The 20,750-nt window shown below is 36.0% G+C and overlaps 1 protein-coding gene across 1 annotated transcript in view; it reads right to left on the bottom strand.

Moving 5' to 3' along the window:
- Positions 1–1,985: 1,985 nt before the first annotated feature.
- The window catches only part of pde8a (phosphodiesterase 8A), a 46,253-nt gene continuing 27,488 nt past the window's right edge, over positions 1,986–20,750 (bottom strand). The window contains exons 7-22 of the mRNA XM_087793836.1: positions 19,932–20,010; positions 19,718–19,858; positions 16,668–16,756; positions 16,539–16,590; positions 16,437–16,479; positions 15,906–15,983; positions 15,725–15,795; positions 14,691–14,855; positions 11,600–11,648; positions 11,379–11,514; positions 11,090–11,288; positions 7,961–8,178; positions 7,755–7,887; positions 4,795–4,959; positions 4,591–4,720; positions 1,986–3,673 (exon numbers count right to left, since the gene is read on the bottom strand). Of these exons, the coding sequence (XP_087649962.1) occupies positions 3,567–3,673; positions 4,591–4,720; positions 4,795–4,959; positions 7,755–7,887; positions 7,961–8,178; positions 11,090–11,288; positions 11,379–11,514; positions 11,600–11,648; positions 14,691–14,855; positions 15,725–15,795; positions 15,906–15,983; positions 16,437–16,479; positions 16,539–16,590; positions 16,668–16,756; positions 19,718–19,858; positions 19,932–20,010 (1,855 nt within the window). The 3' untranslated portion in view covers positions 1,986–3,566. The remainder of the gene's footprint in view (positions 3,674–4,590; positions 4,721–4,794; positions 4,960–7,754; positions 7,888–7,960; positions 8,179–11,089; positions 11,289–11,378; positions 11,515–11,599; positions 11,649–14,690; positions 14,856–15,724; positions 15,796–15,905; positions 15,984–16,436; positions 16,480–16,538; positions 16,591–16,667; positions 16,757–19,717; positions 19,859–19,931; positions 20,011–20,750) is intronic.

Genomic DNA, 20,750 nt, shown 5'->3' with positions numbered 1-20,750 from the left:
TTTACAAGGCCGACTGTTACCAAAGAGCTTTGGTCTGTGGTTCTGATAAATCATAAAGAAGAAGGAGCGTTTCAAAGCCTTCATGTTTATGTCTCGGCAGATGAATGGTTAACAAGAAAAGCAAATAACACCTTTGTTCAATTGAGTCTTTTACGCTCACCTTACATCTTTTGATGTAAGAAAGGCCTGTGGCTAATGATGTGGACACCTTTTTCATGGCTAAGTTCAGATGCATCAAGGATTCTATGGATAAAGTAAATGCAATGATCTGCTGCTGATCATTCCAAATGACCCAACGAGAGTCACACTTGTTCTATTTCTGAGGCTGGCCACGTGGAATTTGCGTCATTGAGCAGAATGAATAATTGAGACAAGGGCGTCAGGCGATGAAAATCCACTGAATCTTTGTCAGTATTTTTAAATAAAACACTGTCTTTAGGCCCTAATTCGCATCCAATTTGAAAAGTAAACGTTCCATTAAATTGTTAACCGATGTCAGGTTCCTAGAAACCATTGCGTGTTACAAGAAGCTAGCTGATGGATTTGAAGTGTCAGCTGCGTGCGATAGAATTATCTTCAGTCAGGCAGTTTTATTCTGTTTAACAGGTCAATATTAAAGCGTGATTCTCCTCGAGGGCCAGTTTGCACATCTTGTTCCTTTTCTCGATTGCAAAGGTTTCGTTTTGGGTTTTGCATTCAATCTGACGTAAGACTTTATGGCCTGAACTTCAGGGGATTTGGCACTTCTTCTGCTTTGTTTTCATTGATGCGTTTTCCTTTAGTTGTTATTGATTTAACTTATTAATACATTTCTTTGGAAGGTGCTTTTTCCTCCGGTGCTATCTATCAATCTATATTCCACCAGGCGAGTCACTGAGTTTTGTAAACAAATGGCACTTATCCACCAGCTAGCTTAAGCTCACCTCGCCTAAATTTCTTCTATATTCTGGCAACTTTTTTAATGTGTTCTCCGTCCCTGCCATAAAGGCAGAAAATCTATTGCTGATTGTATGACATTGTAGTTACGCCTTTCTGACAGGTGGGTTCGCCAAAAACAACATTTTAAAACCCGTGTATTTTCACTTAAATGTGAAAATGTTTTTTTTCTCTGAAGTTATATAGCGCATCTGAACACTGGTATGTTATGCAAACAGGGGTACAAATGAATAATTTGAGGTACAAATTTAAAAGTTATCCAGGCACCTGTAAAGTGTCCAAGGTTTCCAGTGGAATAGCTATTAGATAATGTATTTAAATGACTTAACATTAGTTCTGCTCTGTGCTCAATGAAACTGGTTCAAAGATAAAGTTGTTTATCAGTCAGTGGACCCCAGTCCAGTCAGACACTGCAATGTCACATTGCTTCTCTTCAGCAAATAAGGATTCATCAAATGGTTAAAACTTTAGGATATTGATTTTTTTGAGTACATTAGTAATATGTTTTGAGTTTTCATTCCCAACATAAATATTAATGAGAACAATGCAACAACACCCAAAGTACGACCTCAAACGTAATACAAAAAAAGAACCGTCTAAAATAACATGGATATTGTTGAGCTAGCTGTTAGCATATATCATCTAGAGGAGCGGACATAGATCCAGGGAGGCGGGGAGTAGAGTGCTGACAGGGTGGAATGGGTGAATATAACTGACATGGGTGATCTATGATGGAGAAGATAAGAAACCAGTTCACAGGGAAAGAGTATATGAAGAAATGATAGTAGTTATGGAAGTAAGACGAAGAGGTTTGACGATATCATGAGGAAGGAGATGAGTGAACATTTGAGGTTCATAGATAACCATAGAAATTAAATGCATTCCTCCAAACAATGTAACACGGAAAACCAGAGTCAAAATCACAATATTAACATGAAACAATAAAAACCCAGCTCTGCAAGTCTTGATGTACCATAAACAAAGTGTGACTTCTTTTTAATGTGTAAAAATCAATCATGCATCAATACCAAAGAAAGAGGCGGCAAAAGTATAATATAAATATTTTATTTTCATTGAATAGTTTCTAATTCTTATTCCGTGCCTTCAGACCATGATGGGGATCAGAAGGAAAAGTCCCCTGCTTGAGCGTACAAATCCGTCAGAGAAAAAGTCACCATATTAACCACCACTTGTGGTGTTTATATGCTGTTTGAAGAGGAGAATATTCTCGAAAAAAAAAGCGCCATAATCTTTGACATATATTAGTATTCTATCCCGAAACCAACCTTGAACACAAAGCCGTTTCCTGCGTGATGAAATATCTAATCAATCGAGGCAGCCTGAGGGAGACAGGACAGTGATAGACAACTTTGAGATCCACAACCTTCTTAACCAGTTTAGTGTTTGATATATAAACTCTGTGTTTCCATCCAATTCACAGGTACTCCCGTAGCTAAACAGTTGATCTAGTTTGCTGCAAATCCAGTGTAAAATTCTATAAAAATATGGTGATTTACTTGAACATATCCTTCAGACTACATTATAGTAAAAACTCCAGATGTTGCAGTTGCACAGTGGGATGTACTATATAAATATTGTATAAAATAAGGCAGTCTTTTTCAGTAGAATAAACCAGATACAAAAATTTCTGGGAGAAAAAAAGTCCAAAATGTTCTTTTTTTCTCTTCTCACATTTCTGCTTTTTTTTTTGTCAACGGTTTACAGCCTTTAAACCAAGAGAAAGAAATAGTTGCAACAATGGAGACACACACTCGCGCACACACGTACACACACACACACACACTGACTGACAAGTACAGCTTATTCTCTGATGCAACACGCCATCCCTGGACAGATCACTGAGACGTCAACATTTGTAATATTGTTTACAGTGCAATACAAAAGTGATCATTCAACATGTACTTAATGATGGTAATGCTTCTTCTGAATAATAGTCGTGAGTTATTAGGTCTTTATTCATCAGCTTTGGCTTTTTTCTCGTTGCGCGTTTACCCCATTATCAACAATTTAAGGACGCAAAACAATGGAACATAGATTTGATAATAATTTGAAATTTGTGGTGTTCTTGTATCTTAGCAGCGTCCCGTGATTAGGAACGACTTCCAGATGCAAAAAAAAGAAAGAAAAAAAAAAGAGAAGCATCTCCGAATAAAATTTAGGAGATGTTTTCTGAAGAAGAAGAAAGAAGAGGAAAAAAAATGAATAGAAATAAATGAGTGGAGTGTTCATCTTCAGATCCGGCCTCCAGTGACGAAACAAGCACTCTGTGGACGAAGGTGGAACATGATATTCCAGATGTTGGGGTTCCCGGCCCGCGTCGCTCGACTCCTTCAGTAAACAGTTTCCACTCAAACAGCAACGTCGTCCTCACAGGCGGACGTGACTAGTCAGGCAGGGGGGGGGACCGTGAAGACCCTCGCTCAGTCATGTGACCACTGCACAGCCCGTGAGGCGCGTCAAGTTCCCGGAGCTGCCGCTCGTCTGCATCGGTTCATCACGACTCTCCGGCGGCAGGAGAGATCAGAGCCTGGAAATGTCTCTGCCGTTGAGAAGCCAACAAGAGACGGACATGCGGGCGCTCGGCGGACTGCAGGAGGAGGAGACGGCGTCTACTCGGGAGGAGGTCGAAGGCTGTGCAGCTTTCTATCGTCCAGGCCTTTCCAGTATTTGAAGTTATTGTCTAAGTGCTGCATAAGATTCGGGAGGTCTGCGAAGGCTGGGGACAGATTAAGATGATTAGATTTGACAATTACGTGAAGTAATGTAGCTGCATACATCCTGAAAACTTACTTAAGTACTTGTGTTCTTTTTATTACAAGTCAAAACTAAACCAAGCACAAGACGGATACATTTCTCTACTCGAGTGTTTCAAGATTTGTCTGATGTTATCTATTTATGAATACAATTCATTGATTTAATGTTTGAGAATGTAATCATCTTATATTCTTAATAAAGATGATGTTCATTTTCTTTAATAAAACAAACACAATTTTAAATAACTTATCCAGCCGTTTATCTACCTGTTCATTATTATTTTTAGTGATTTCTGTTGAAGTTTTTCATAATATTTAATGAATGAATTTAACATTGAAAATGTTGAAACTGTGATTTTTTTTTTCTCATGTCAATAAATTAATAAAATATAAAATATTTTCTATTTAATTATTTTTTTGTACACAGAGTTTGTTATTCCTATTTCAATAACTTTTTTTTTAAAAATTGTAGTTATTTAAAGAATTACATTTAAAACAATTTGAAATTCAAAATAACTTTTATTTATTTATTGGAACCGGAATATTATATACATCTTATTTTAAATAATTGAGAAAACCCTAAAACAAATTTAACCTTTAAATATACAAATAATTAAATTAATTATTCAATAAATACAAATTTCACCTCTACGTATTAAATTAAACCATAAACTATTCTGATGACATTGATATACTTTCATAGGTTTGCCTTAAAACGTAAATCATAATACACATGAACATGAACTCAAAATAACAAAAAAGTAAACATTTACGCTGCAATATCTTTTTGTAACACACGGCGGCAGTGTTTTATTTTTTGTGCTCCTTCTAGTTTGGATTCATGACCGTGAATTAAATCTGTATCGCAGTCAGATCTTACCATCCCATGCATCAAACATGTCTGTGATGAAGTAGTCGATGAAAGAAATCTGGGATTTGGGGATGCTACACGTGTTTCTGTCAAACACTGGCATGACCACCGGCAGGCCTTGTCTCTTCTCCTCGTCCGTCTGGACACAACAAGGTTTCATGAATGACCTGGAAGCAGCTTTTCAATAAAACTTCATTTCAAACGTGTTTTTACCTGCGCGAAATACTCCTCCGAGATGCGTCCGGCCCACTCTATGCAGAGCTCCAGCGGCCTGCAGGGGTTGGAGATGTCGGCGCACTTGATCAGCATCCGCTTGACCAGGATGCGGTTTTCTGGGGAGGTCAAAACCCCTTTGACGGATTCCTCGTCACCGTTTCCCTGAAGTGAGAGGCAGACGAGAGAAGGTGAGTTTCTGGTAAGAAGGAGAATGACTACATTTTTGGAAGACCTTGTGACACGAGATAAAAACCTTACAATATTTCCTCCACCTCATTAATGTTGAAGTGTTTTAGTCAATTCCCATAATGCACTGCTGTGATCGAAGCTCGCTTTGGCCCCGATTGCTTTAACTGTCACAAAGATAATATTAATGTGGCTTTATTATGAAAGTATATATGTATTAAATGTATGTATAAGTAGTACATCAGTGCCATCAGAATATTGAATGGTTAATTTACCATTTTAAAATGTTGATTTGATTTTTTAATTATTAAATTGTTTTGTTTTAAAAAAATAATTGGATTAAATTATTTGTTAATTGAAAGGATTAATCAGTTTGTATTTAATAACTGAATTAAATCATTTGCATATTGAAAGGATGACATTTTTCTAATTGAAAAAAAACAAAAAACATCTATATTTTTAAATGAAAGATTTTTTTTTACCACAAGTTTCTGATTTTGTAATTCGAATAAGAACAATACTTTTCCTAAAATCAATATATTTAGAATTTTTAATTCAATGGTGTCTGGTGGCACTTGTATACCTACAATTTAGTATTGAATTTAAAAGGCTAAAAATTAAAAAAAATAAGAAATTTAGTAATATCATTTTCTAGAAAAAATAAATCATTTAGAAAATATTAAAAAGAAATGTATCCAATTATTTACATTAAAAAAAAGTTTACAGATAGATATTTTTCGAATTAAATTATTGAAAAAAAATGAAATGCATTAAAAACAACAACGAACATATTCTGATGGCACTGATGACCTTCCATAATTCACCCACTAGTGATGTCATGCAATGTTAAGATCATGATAGAGCAACTTCCATAAAAAAGATAAATACAGACACAAAAAAAAAAGGATGATTCAAAAACAATAAAAGCGAATAAAAGTCAAGCGATCGATCGTAACGAGCAGGTTCTGGTCGTGTGTTGCAGGATTTCCTTGGACTCACGGCTGTGACACACAGCAGCAGTTCGTGTCACATGATCCGCAGCAGGCCGGCGGTTTGACGGAACACTTAATATGAGACACAAGAACAGAGAGCTGCTTTTCTCCGGGACGTTATAAATAGGTTATAGATGTTATCGCTTCCTAGAAGATGACAACGCTACACAAAAAGTAGATTAAGTTGATACAAAGACTTTTTGTCAGTTGACATCGGTGTAGAACGAGCTGTGCATCAGGAGCGGTTTGAGAATCTTAATACGCTTTATATAAGTGACTCTTGTTGTGTGTGTGCGTGTGTGTGCGCATGTGTGTGTGTGTGTGCGTGTGTGTGTGTGTGTAAGGGGGGGGGGGGCACTTTTAAACACCGTGTTGGGCATTCCACACTGAGCTGAGAAAGATTGTACCAGGTTGTAAAATTCTCCCCCGACCAAGATATTTGTGCTGCTCAAGTCCTTCTAATATACACAAAGATGAAGGTAGTTAATGGTTAATGTTAAAATGTTTTAACTCGCAGACGCCAAGTCGGAAATTTCGCCGTCAGTTTTACAGCTTCGTCGTTACAGATGTGGTCATTTAGTATATATATGCTTTATTCCTGTCGTCTTTTATATGGTCCTGGTATAAATACTTGGACATACGTTTGTATAAAATTAATCACCAGCACATGTTTTTTATTTAAAGAAAATATCAAGCACCACCTAGAACTGCTAGTTAGCTTCGCTTTCTTGCTAAAGATAATATTTATCAGAGTTTGTCGTCTGTTTAGTAAAATAACTCCATGTATTTCAATGAAACCTGCAGGAAATGTTGATAAAATGAAAGGAACATGTGATTCAATTTTAGTTGTTTGGTCTGGATTTATGGAGGTTTTGACTGAAGCTTCTCACCTGAGCGGCTACGTTTGGAACTAGCTAAAAAAAAGAAGAAGAAGCCAAATCACGACTTAAGCATATAGTTGAATTTATTTAAAAATAAAACATCTATCATGTGATTGCGTTGATAAAGTATTTTGTTGCTGTTCATTCTACAATGACAATTGCTAAATATGTCTTGTATCAAGTAAACATTCCCAGGAATACATCAAAGCTACAGTGGTTAGCTACAAGGCTAACTATAGTAGACTTGTCTAGAGTTCCAGTCAATTTATTTGACTATTTATCAGATGTATCATTATTATATTGTTGTTTTAATCTATTCCCTTTTATCCTACATTTATATTTGATCATATTATTTAACCAATATATTTCTGTCCCTTTCATTGTCAAATAATAAACACGTTTGTAGCATTAAAACAAAATATTGAAAAATATTCATTGCAAAAAAACACAATAAGATGTACTTATGTTTGTAGTTGTTAATGGGTTTGTTATTACTTTATTTATTATTGTAAATTGTTTCATAATTATTATTTTGTTATCATTATTTATCATTAATGTTTTTTGTTTTTTATTATTATCATGTTGTTTATTTTAGTTTTTGTTATTCTTTTAAACATGTGTACTGTATGTATAAATTGAATGTGTTTAATTGTCAACCGCTGTGACAACATGCATTATAAAGGCAAACATTGTATCAGATTATATCATGAATACTTGAGAACTGATAATAATGTGAGAAGATGAAGGTGAATCTAAAAGACAATCATATAGTTGTATCGTCATGACAACACGGTCATCCAAAAAGAGCGACAGCTGGACAGGTTAGAAATGAGCATTACTGTTCGAAGCTGCGAGTGGAAACGAATAACATAGTGATGAAAGGAGGCGCTGATCTCACCCCGTTCTCCTCCAGAGCAGCCAGAGGTTTGTTAATGCTGTTGACAAATTTGTTCACGTGTTCAAAGTGTTTGGTCATCTCCGTCGCTAGCACCATGTCGATGACGGCCTGTCTCAGCGTCCGATATTCAGTCCTGGGGAGGGACGACAAACGGACGGAGAAGGTGAGCATCGACTCATTCTTATGATTCAAAGCATCGTCTTCACCTCTCGATGTTCTTGAAGATGTTGCACTTGTCGTCCCTGGTGGTGATCTGGAAAGCCAGGGCGGCGTGGTGACTCTCCAGCACGGCCGTGTCGTTGTACAGGATGGCCAGCTCCGACCCGGCGTTGCACAGGAAGCTGTTGGTGCGCCCGGGGTGGTCCACGTCGTGCACCGTCGCAGCGATCAAGGCGGCGATCTCGTCGATGGGTTCCAAACTTTGCTGAAACATTAAAAGTGAAGTCCATGAGCTTGAGACCAACATTCTAACAAATGTGAGAAAATTCAACAAAACACATCCTTATGAATATCTCTTCATTTTAAATGTCGCAATTATGATTTAAAACGTATTTACATTGTTATTTATTTATTTAATTTCCCCCAAAAATTCCTCATGACAATTCAAAACTATCAAATTTTATTTTGACATTCAGTATTGATCAACAGATTTCCATCCAATATTAGATGCCATTGTTTACCTCTACCGTGGAGATTATGTGATTTTCTTTTTCAGCATTTGTTGTTGTAAAAAAAAAACTATATATATTTTTCAGGAAATGATAGATACATTTTATTTAGAGTTACTTGTGTATCAATATATTTTTATTACACTCAAGGATTTTACATTTGAAATTATTATTTTTCGTATGGCAATGTTGTGTTTTAAAGAATTTAATTCAATTTCTATATTAACATGGTTTTTTATTGAATAATTCATATATTAAAAGGGTACATTGGAACCCTTTCAATATATAAATGATTCAATAAAAAAAAAAAAGAATATATATATATATATAATAAAAAGAACGAACTAATAAGTTTAATATAGAAACAATTTAATTCAATTATTTTAAAACATATTTAAATGCTTAAATAAACAAACCAAAAAAATTAAAGTTTCCTCAGTGTTCTGTTGGCACCGATCATTTCCGTAAATATCCGTCAGTATAGATAAAGCTGTAGGTCAACAACTCTTCTTCGCCTACTTTGTGTTGTACACGCGAGTTCCAGAACTCCTCTGCTGCTGCCTGCTGCTGTCCTATTGAACTCATATCTTCAGATTTTTCACACTAAAATACTTAAAACGTAACAAATTATGTGGATAAAATAATCGCAGGGCTGTAATACAAGATAACCATTTGATTCATCCATACAATCATACATTCTCATTTAAATAAATGTTCTTAAAGAAGTCATTCATTCTAGTAAAACGAACAGAAATGATCCTCGTCACGCTAATTAATAACTAACTGATGTATTCAATGTTAAGAGCAGGCATGTGTTCGGACTTCCAGGGATACATTAACCTTGGCGTAACACGGCAGTTCCCCGCCTGAGCCAATAAAACAGATCGCTGGGATCAGAAATAGACAGTTTGATAATCAGCTTGGCCAGAGTGTGACCTCCAGCAGCCAGTGAGCCACTGACACACTTGGGCAAACTGTCGAGGAGTGTGTGTGACGCATCGCCGGACGCTTCCGTACCAGCGCTCCATTTCCTCTCATTAAGCAAAGAAGAATGTTACGCCGACGTGACATGGATGATGTTTGCGTTTTTATCGTAGGCGAGCTGATGCCGAGTGACGTGTGTGCAAGCAGAACATCTTCGAGTTGTTGGCGTGAAGCAAAAATACGAGTTGAAAAGACAGAAGTAGTAAGTTTGGTTGTGAGTTTTTCATCTTCAAGAATCCAGTGCTGGAGAAATTTGTCGACTTATCTATTTTACAGGGATTGATTCCAGTGTTACAGAAATAAATGAACATATATGATGCGTCACACATCTTAATTGCCTCATTTGTTGACCAGCATTCACATTGGAAATTATAAAGCTATTATTTCATTGCAGATTTACAAATTCTAAATTTAGATCTTCATTTTTATTTATTTGGATAAATTGTGTTACAGGGTGATACGTTTCTCCTCAGAGTGAGTGTAATACGTTTTATTGTAAAGCCAAGCTAGCAAGTATAGCGCTAAAAATTTAATTTGAGTGGATTTTAGCTCAATTTTCTCTCATTGCATTTGTGTTAGAGGATAGAATATCACTTCTGAACAAAATAGAACAATTAAATACAATTTTAAATTGTGAGAGTATCCAGCAGATCGCGACCTCTTGGGGACTAAGCAGAAGAAAAAATGAATAATGTACTGAATAAGAACTACTTAAGACCTTGGCTCCTACATAGGTTTGAGTGATCTGCTGATTTTGATGTCACTTAAAAAAAAACGTGACTTTGTAATAACCAGGAAAAGCAAGCATTACGGGTTAGTGTGTAAAACTGAGGGAAATACATGAATCTTGATTTTTAAAGAAGATTTTTTTAAATCTAGTGAAAGTAATGTCTGTGTACTACACTTGTCAGCCTACCTTGTATAAGATGCATATAATATCAAAGGCATCATTTTAATAATAAAAACATACATTTTGAATGAATATGTTGATTCTATGATTTCATTTTCTTCTGGTAGAAATGCTTAAAAAATGAAGGTTCACGTTGACAATGGTATTGATTCTGATTTTCTATTGTTTATTTTGTGTGTTATACTCATTTCATTCTTTTATTCTATACTCACACCTCAAAAGAAGTTTATGATTGGGACATTAAAACATTCAACGTTTAGTTTTTCAAGTTAACTTGCTGCTGATAAGAGAGCAATAACCAGGAACAGGCTGAACCTCGCAGGAAAAGATGGGACCAAATAGATGAACTAATATGCAAAAATAATTAAGACCTATAGAGATTGTTGTCATCTTTTGGTGAGGTTTCTCTTTTCTAGCGTGTTCCCTTGTTTCATCTTGATTTATTTTACTACCCCGTGATGTCTGTACTTATATATTTCTTTAAAACAAAGTTACTAATAAGAGAAAAAAAATCAAGAGTAATACATAAAGAAATGAAAAATAATTAATTAAATTATATGTTGAGCTAAGACAGTGTTTACGGTGTAAAATTAGATTTATTTTAAAGAATGAAATACTGATTAAAAAACATCTCATTAATCCGTGGTTATCCAGAAGATTCAACGGGACGGAGAAGAGTTTTGGGATGAAGTCTCAACTCTAATCCAAGAGGCTTCTTCAGTTCTAAATACGTTTTTTTTTGGCAAAACTGTGAGGACTCAGATCCGAGGTACCTTGACTCGCTCCTTGCAGAGGAAGTACGCAGTGGCGTGCAGCACGTCGGCGGCGTGCGAGGAGTTGTGGTAGGAGTTGCTGGAGTGATAGTTGGCCTCGATCACCTGCAGCCACGATCGCAGCGTCGTCTCCGGACAGTTGAGGAACTCGCAGACGCCGAATCGAGAAAAGATCTTCAGGCCCAGGAAGGTTAAAGGTCTGAGGAGGAGGAGGAGAAGAAGAAGAGAAGGTGACGTTAACTCAACCGTGGTCTCCGATGGCTCTTTTAGACATTGTCGCCGTCCTCACCGCTTCATGGTTGCAGCCTCTAAGTTGAAGATGTCAAAGTCCCACGAGTCCTCGCTCTCCATGGTCTGAGCGATCCGGGGCGGGATGTCGTTGAGCGACAGAGGAGTCGTCAAGTGACCGGCGACGTGATGAGGCTCTGCGGTGAGAGAGAGAGAGACGAGTCACGGTCGAGTCAAACCGAAACCTTCATCTAAATGCGGACGCGCTTCAAAAACACTCACGTTTGGTAGACAAGATGTATTCGTTCCCTGACAATCTGCGTAAGCCGTCCTGCGCACATGAAAGGTGTTACAGAAATAAACTCACAACTTTTTTTAAATAATCCTCAGTTGAACCTGAAAATGAAAAAATACACAAAAAAAACCCCGAAAATGTAATACTTTCAATTTTTGGATCAAGTGTGTTCAGTTGTTCATTTAACTCGTACAAGACTCAGTAAATATGCGTGTTCATCCCACTGTGATCAGTTTTCCTTGACACCACACACACACACACACACACACACACACACAGTGACTGCAAATTGTGGTTCTTTGTTTTTTATGGACAAACTGGCAACCTGTCCAGGGTGTCCCCCACCTCTCACCCCAAGCATGAATTCACTTTAACGCAAAAAACTACTAAAATGTGAAATGTAAAGAATCAAATAAAAAATAAAAAACAACAACATAACAATTATAAATAAGCAAAATATGTTACATTCTCTTGCATTTTAAAACAAAAATGTTGATCTTGTCCATTTTTGAACCCCTGTGTTATCTCAGGGTCAATGTGACTCAAAGGCCCAAAATACAAATACGTTTGTGTTATCCTTTGTGTTGTCCCTGGGTCAAGATGAACGACCTCCACCACTGCGTATGTGTTTATGGAAGAAAGGGAGGTTGTTGACCTTGACCCACAGACAAAACAAGGGATACCACAAACACATTTGTTTTTCGGCCTTCTGGTCACCTTGACCCTGAGATAACACAAGGGTTAAATATACATGTACAGTTTATATGATACAAAAAAACAACTTAGTATTTCTAAAGTAAGTAAGTAAGTAATTAGAAGTAATTAGAAGTATTTAACATAAACACAATATTAAAAACCTGTATAAAATATTCAGGGTTCATTAAAAAATTAAATCCTTAAATCTAGATTTTAAAAAATGGTTTGTCGTGGCGAGACGAAAACTCTCTGAGGGGAGAGAGTTGGGGGACACCCTGGACAGGTTGCCAGTCAATCACAGAGCACATATAGAAAGAAAAAACAATCTTGTTTCATATACCGTTATTGATAATTTCAATAACCTTTTCAACACGATTGTCTGCTAATAAAGGCAGCATTTCTCCTGCGTTTAGATTTGGAGAGTTAAACTAAAGATCGTCTCCCTAAATATAATCATTCGATACTTTATATTGACATCAGGCCGCAGCGGTCAGTAGCCATCGGCCAATAATCAGATGTCCCAATAAAATAAAAGGACATCTTGTTTGATGATAGTTTCTGCTGAAAAAAGTGGGTTCTTGGACGTCGACTAAAGTGCGTGTCTCTGCGATTGGACGACAGCACCTCCTCATCCATCCGCTGATCCTCCTGGTGTCAGAGAGGACGTGGGCGTGTGTCCCTAAATGTTTACTTCACCCGTTAAAGAGGAAGAGGAGAGTAGCTCATCTTTGACCCCAGCATTGTCTCATGGTGACGCTGCCTCGGCGCACACCGGCTATTTCGGGACAATCTCATCAGAAACCGAGATAAACTCCTCAATTAACGCTCGGAGGTTCTGGTCGGTGCCGACGCACCTCCACCTCCCTTCAGAGGTCTCCATCACACCAGGCCGGTTGCAGAGTGATGGAGGAGTCTGTTCTGAGAAGCATGTCATGAGGGAATATAGAAGCAAAGTCATTCCACCAGAGAACAGGAAGCGTCCAGGTCGGCGGAGTCAAGAGGAAAAGGTTCATGTGTGCAGAGACAGAGGCAGAGATAGGGAGGGAGCGGGCCGAGGGCGTCGGCACTTTTCCTCTCCAACTTACAGGAGCACAAAGGACAATCTAACACTTCCTCTGGGTCTGATGCCAAGACTGCCAACTTGGCACTCCTCGCCGCTCTGCCTTTTTACCCAGAAAATCCTCACAGATTCAATTCGGAAAACCACAATTCCAAATGGAACGACCGTCACGATCATGCGTAAAGTCAGCATGAGACGGTTTACAAAGTCAGATCAGTGTCACGTTCTGCTTTGAAGTGTCGCCTGCAACCTTTAGCTTCCACCAGCAGGGGTGAATATTGCTCTGTTCTTTTCTTTAAATCGTTACAAGATTCAATAAAAACATCAATTATATATATACAGCGCTGTAAGTTCACATATCAAAAAACAAGTATTAAATGATTCACCAGACCGATCGATGTCCACTTCAGATGTTACTGACCATTGTTTTCACCCAGACAAGCACAAGAAGAACATTAAAAAAAAGTTTGACAAAAAGGCTACACTTGCTCACAGAATCTGTAAATTTGATATTATATATTGAATAAACATGAATCAAAATATATTTTTTATTATAACAGTCATTAATTTATCACAAGGAAGTGTATATTTAGACAGCTCTTCATATAACTACCATATTATTATTATAATGACCATACTGGCATTGTTAAATTGAATACATTTATTTGTAATGTTTTCCGAGTTTTATATTAAAACTCATAGAAAATTATTGAATATTTGAGAAGGTTGAGGCACAATTGTTCCCTAAATATATTTTTATAATTCTGAATTTATTTGATGATTTGTGACATTTTATTATTACAAAATTTACAATAAATTGAAAGAATGCAAGAAAATGAGTTTCATAATTTCAGCTTTTTTATCTTTAATTTAATAGATTGTATTAGAAAAAAACCTCAACTCAACCATCTAGAATAGACTGAAATGTAGTCTGAAGTTTAAATAATGTTTATATTATTGATCAATATTATAAATAATATTTTCCATTTCTGGTGGGTTTTAAGTAAAAAATACTTTCAGAAATGTCCCTAACTTAATTAGAAATATATATAGTGTGATTTAAAGATTAAAAAGCAAATATTAATGTCTGCTGACAGTTTTAGTGAAACACCAAACAAATGCATTTATTCTACTCAAATAAGCAGCAACAAGCTCAGCTCTTTCAACATTTCCATTTCTAAGTCACCTTTTAATGATTGACAGGAAGATAAATACATATTTAGGTCAAGTTGAAGCAAATATATATGAATTCGAATTCGTTTCATCATATCAATGTAGAAAGATTGAAGCCACTGAGCAACACTTCACTGACGCTCGCTCACCGTCATGAGTCCACCGACAAGGTCGTTGGTGTGAGGGTCTTCGTCCTTGGTGCCCAGCGCCGGAGAGTAGAGCTCGGTGGTCCTCAGGATCTCCAGCACGCGATCCAAGGCCTCGGCTACAGGCATGGGACTGCTCTCCTGCGCCGCGTTGATGATGTTGATCACCTGCAGGATCAAGACAAAATAACATTTAGTCATTATTAGCAGCTTCATAACTATTGACTTGTCTTGTTTCATAACTTCATAAATTATTGATGCAAAATATTTTAAAGAATAAAACATTTAAATGTTTACATTTTTTATTGAAATTATTTTTTAGAATTGCATTATTAATACCATTTATAAATTGACATCAAATGATTAATTCAATGTCTGTATTAAATGCTGGAATGTGTTTTTATTGAATTCTTTATATAATAATTTGTATATTGAAAGGTTTAATTCGTTTTCTTACTTATTTTAATAAAACAATTGAATATTTTTTAAATGAAGGATTTCATATATACAGACAGTATATATAGATATTTTTAAACAAATACATAGAGATAGATTTTTTTTTTGTTCTTTAGACCCAAAAGAGGAAATATTGGTTACGGCAGCATCAGGGGAAAAATACAATAAGCAAGAGCACACAACAAAAAATTGAATAAAATACTTAAATAAGAATCTACATTTAAAGACTTGTTAATACACAAATATACAGTATATACAACATTTACAAAATAGTTTGTTATTTCTAAAAAGTCCAATTTAAATTTAAATTCCTAGCCTAAAATTCAAAATACAGACAAATTAACCTAATTTCTATAACATTAACTCAAACTCTATCGAATTATTAAGGTAAAAATAAATGCAGCGACATGCTATTGGATAAAAAATGTTCTATAAATGAGCAGCTTGGCTGATGTCTGCGCTCTCTGAGTGCTTTTATAGATTCTATGTTTAATGTCAGGACCTGGATGAAGAGAGTTTGTGGAAAAGTTTAACAATCTATGGTTTTCTGGCTCTGAGAGGAAGGGAGTGTGGAAGCGTACTTTGGTGATGGGGGCTTCTATCGTCATGGAGTGGATCCGGGCCATGGAGGAATGTCTTCGCTGTGAACTCCCTGATGGCACGAGAGGCACAAATCAAACGACCAGGATTTGATTGACGACCGAAAGAAGCTTCACGTCGCGTTCACAACAAACAGCACAAGTTTCCACGTCTCAATCTTACCGTCGCTCCCTCGAGATGTCGTGGATCTCACGTCCAGAGAGCCTTTCCGCCGGTCTTTGTGCTTACTAGATTGGATGTCTGGGGAGAGGAAAACACCTTACTCCGACTGGTGCGCAGGCACACACACACTGAGGGAGTCATTTAGCGGCTTATGCAACCAAACAACACAACCGGCCAATCGGAAACTTCTTTAAGATTAGGAAGCACCTTCGGAAAAAATAAATCTCCCCAGATTTGGTTCAAAAGTTAAAGTAAATTCAATATTTAACTTTTTTTTGTGTGTAACTTATCATTTTTTATGATGCAAACAGGCTTTCAAAAACATTTCCGACGATAAAGTGTGTACTGAGCCACAAAGAAAAGCGTATTGAGAAATTATTTGACCACTGGATATTGCAAGACATGTTCTTTGTTCAAATATCCTTAGTTATCTTAAATATTTATTCATTCAGTTGCTTCTTATCCGCAGACATTGAGCAAGTGGCTGAACAGAACTTGAACTCTCTTATAGCTTCTGGATGTGGAGCTCACCTGTTTGAGACTCAGCCTGCACACGTTCGTTCGTCTTATCGCTCTGAAGGAGGAGAAGAAGTTTGTGAGCGTGAAGTCTACGTCGAAACACTGTGACCTCACCTTATTATTATCATTTAAAGGCCTGTTGATAGACACATAGTGTCTAATTTTTCTGGGAAAGAAAAAAAAAGAGTCGTCAAGTCACGTCCGTCTCTCGAGGTGCGTCACCGTCACGTCATCATCACTCACCCTCCCTGTCCAATTACAGGTGTGATTTTCACATTTTGTAGAATGTTATCTCCATTCTTCTTTTTGGCATAATAAATCCCCTGCCACTCCTGGAACACAAGAGGAGGAAGACATTCATGGAAAATTAAAGATTATAACTCACTGCATCATGTTAACCATCAACCTCGTACCAGAAACATGTTTGTCTCCTTCTTTAACAACAAATGATCATAATAACACATGATTTCATGATTTTTCAGTATATATTTATTCATATTTTTAAATGTTTCAAAGTTTTGAGGGGCGATCAATAGACTCTTTGTTAGGTGAGTACTTGTTGTACTATTATGAAAAAGGAACATTTTTGTCCCATTATGAAACAAATAAAAAAATAAAAATATCACATTTTACATAAACGTCTTTTTCAATTTCACATGTCTGTGGTTTTAAAATATATAACATGACATTGAAAGTACTTTATATTAGATTTAGTTGAGATGAGTTGAGTCTTTAATAAGCTATAGTAAAACAAACATGAAAAACAGTTCAATATTTGAGATAGTTGTATTATTATTTATTAATGCAATAGATCTTTCTGTATTATAAGCACAGTTTAGAGTTCATTGATGAGCAATAACATGTATTATAAATGATTAAAATAAGAAAAAAAAAGAAAAAATAACAGTAATAATAATAACAACAATCAAATACTTTTTATAATACTTTTTGCAGTTGAAAAAAAATCTAGATAATAGAAACAAAAGAGTCAGTGCAACTGTGAGAAGAAAAATAAAAGGAAATTTCAAAGTTTAGGGTTAAACATGTCTTATATTGCTCCCAAACTTGGGCATCAAGGGACACGTCAGAGTAGAGATTCTTTTTACCATCTGTTGTTGTGTTTTTTTTTATTCAGAGATTCATGTTCAATTCATATCTCGTGGCCACAAACTATAAGATTCTGCTGATGCTTCTTGCTGAAGAATGAGCTGAGCCAAAAGGCTAATATTTGGTTTAACCAGTTGGAGAGAGACACAGAGTAGAACCACCGCTCATGTAATCTGTTGTTACAATAAACTTTAAAAGCAGAAAACGACTGGATTGAAAAAAGACCAAAGTAACGTGAGGCTCTGCTGAGGTGATGATACAACAGTCGGAGCTTTGAAAGAGTCGCAGGGTCGCCCGCCCTCTTGTTTCATGTCCTCACCTACAGACCTCAGAGCTTGAAAAGACCTGGCCTGCTGTTCCTCTGTCCAGGACTGACCTTCCATCTCTGTGTAGTCAGATTAGCACGCCGCTATTATCTGGTTCTCTGGCACATGAACTGTAGCTCTGGACCAGTCGTCTAGACTCATGTTCATGTGTACAGACTTTAACATCTATTTATTGTACTTTTGTTTCTATCAAATGTTGTTTATTTCATGAATATTGAGTTTAATATGTATTTATTGTACATTAGTTTCTATCTAATGCTGTTTATTTCATGTATATTGAATTTAATGTTTATTTATTGTACTTTTGTTTCCATGTAATGTCGTTTATTTCATGTATATTGAATTTAATATTAATTTATTGTACGTTAGTTTCTATCTAATGTTGTTTATTTCATGTATATAGAATTAATATTTATTTATTGTAATTTTATTTCTATTCAATATGGTCCATATGGACTCAAATAGTAATCCATTTGTGTATTTTGGTAATAATGTCATATTTTCCGAATCATGTATTTGGGCTTTACATTTTATTTATTTTATTTAACGTTATTATTGTATTTTTGTTTCAATTTCATATCGTCAATTCCATGTATATGCAATTTAATATGTATCCATTTTTTTATACATTTGTTTCAATCTTAGTTCTTTAATATATTTTTGATTTATTTATTTAATTTTTGTTGCAAACTCATAATGTCCATTTCACTTATATATACTTTTTATACATACATTTTGAAATGTATTGTACGTAAATTCATTTTTATGGACTTAAATCTTCTTGACTATTGTTGTCCTCGTAATCAAACGTCCTGGTTTTAAGATTGTAAGTAAGTAAGTAAGTAATTTATATTTATAGAGCGCTTTCCCAGACCAGGGTCACAAAGCGCTTAAACAATCAAAACAATACTCAATAAAATATATACTTAAAAGGTCAAGATAACACTGAGAACAACACAGGAGTCTCAGAAAATCAAGGAAAAGCCTGAACAAATAAAAAGATCTTAAAATGTTTCTTGAAGGAGTCAGTAGATCATCAAACACAGAGGAAGATCGTTCCAAAGCTTAGAGCAACAGTCTGGAAGGATTTCTCTCCTCTGGTCTGGAAGCGTGTTCAGGAACCATCAGTAGATTCTGATCCACAGACTTCAGAGCCCGAGCTGGGGTGTAAGGCTGGATCAGATCAGTGATGTTAGGAGGAATCTGACCATGAATAGCTCCAGAATTTTAAAATTGATCCTGAAAGAAACTGGCAGTTTTAAGGATCGGGGAAATGCGAGTTATTTTACTAGAGCAGGTCGGAATTCTCGCTGCAGAGTTTTGTATTAACTGCAGGCTTAATAGCTCCTTCTTGTTTAGACATGAAAATAAACTGTTACAATAGTCCAGACGAGAAGAAACAAACGCATGGATTATAAACTCCAGATCGTGTGGTGACATCATTTTCCTAAATTTAGAGATTTTTCTCAGTTAAAGGAAAAAGTTTCTGGTCAGTGTTTTGCAGTGTTGAACTAGAGACATGTGTGAGAATAGATGCTGGAATAACCATTTCATTATTTTTGATATTCTGAATTTAAATTTAAATTTAAACCAGGCAGATATTGTTTACCTGAATTATCAGTTTCAATTTAAGAACTTTTTAAGTGTACAACACCTACTGAAATAAATATAATCCAATTCATAGTCAAGGAGACTTTTCCTTATTATGTTATAAAGTCTTTTTTCTTTTTTTTCCACTACAACTCAGCAGAAAACCCAGACCAGGTATTGAAAAGGTAATTAATATTGAAAAACTTGACAAAAATAAACTCATTCTACCCAAGAATTTCACATGAAACCATGAAGAATGACATTTCTTACCTTTCCTTTACGTATGCAGGAGTTTATCGTTTCAAGAAGATCAGGTTTATTCTTCTCACTTTTAGGCACTTCTATTATTTCTTTCCCTATAAGCTCTCCTTGTTGATAGCCCATAATGGACTCGTAGGCAGGGTTCACATACTGAAGAGGGGGACACGGGGAATTGAAATATTATTGGAATAAAACCAGCGACATGATCCAAAAATAAACTTGCCTGGATGACTTGATCTTCAGAGGTGATTTCAATGGCCTCATGGCTTTGTTCTAGCGCTGTGAAAATAGCATTCCCAGCCCTACGACAGGAAACAGTTCATTAACACAATTATTTAAACTTAAAATTAATCTCAGGATAATTTGCTGGGGGACACCCTGGAAATCTCTCCAGTCTATTACATACTCTCACAATTACGGACAATTTGAAGTGATCGATTAACCCTGTGACTGTGGGAGGAAATCTGAGTGCGTTGAGAAAACTGACACAAGAACATCACACGAACGCCACTCATTACCATCGTGTCTAAAATAGAGGAGCAACTGCTCGCCGAGGGAACTTTCTTCCGCACCAGTGATTTTCTGTCCGCATTTCTCCATCTGCTGACCCGACAGTGACATGTGACGCCATCAGCTCCGTTACATGGAACGTCATAGTTACACAAGTTTAATTGTTGGAAATAGTACCGCGTTCATTGATTATTGATTTGACGGAACAATCGGATGTAGCTATTTGACTTATAGGTTTTGGAAGATTTCCTCCCATAACAATAAAAAAAACTAAAAACTGCATTTTGTGTCGACTTGTGTCGTCTTTGACTCATTTCTAAATTTGCTTGATGACCTGAAAATTGTAAGTGTGATAAACAAGCAACAATCTTCTTCAGGTCACACTACTATGGAATTTATTTTATTATTTAATTAGACCAAATATTACATAATAATTATAGAAAGCGTACTCAAAATAAAACGTATGGAAAAGTTAAATAGTGACTTATATGCGAACCCAACTTAGTCACATGTTTCAAATGTTAAAGTTAAC

This window comes from Callionymus lyra, chromosome 6, assembly GCF_982586985.1.
Source record: "Callionymus lyra chromosome 6, fCalLyr1.hap1.1, whole genome shotgun sequence".
NCBI lineage: Eukaryota > Metazoa > Chordata > Actinopteri > Syngnathiformes > Callionymidae > Callionymus > Callionymus lyra.
Note: the sequence above shows the minus strand (reverse complement) of the source record. Positions and strands in the feature narration are given on the sequence as shown.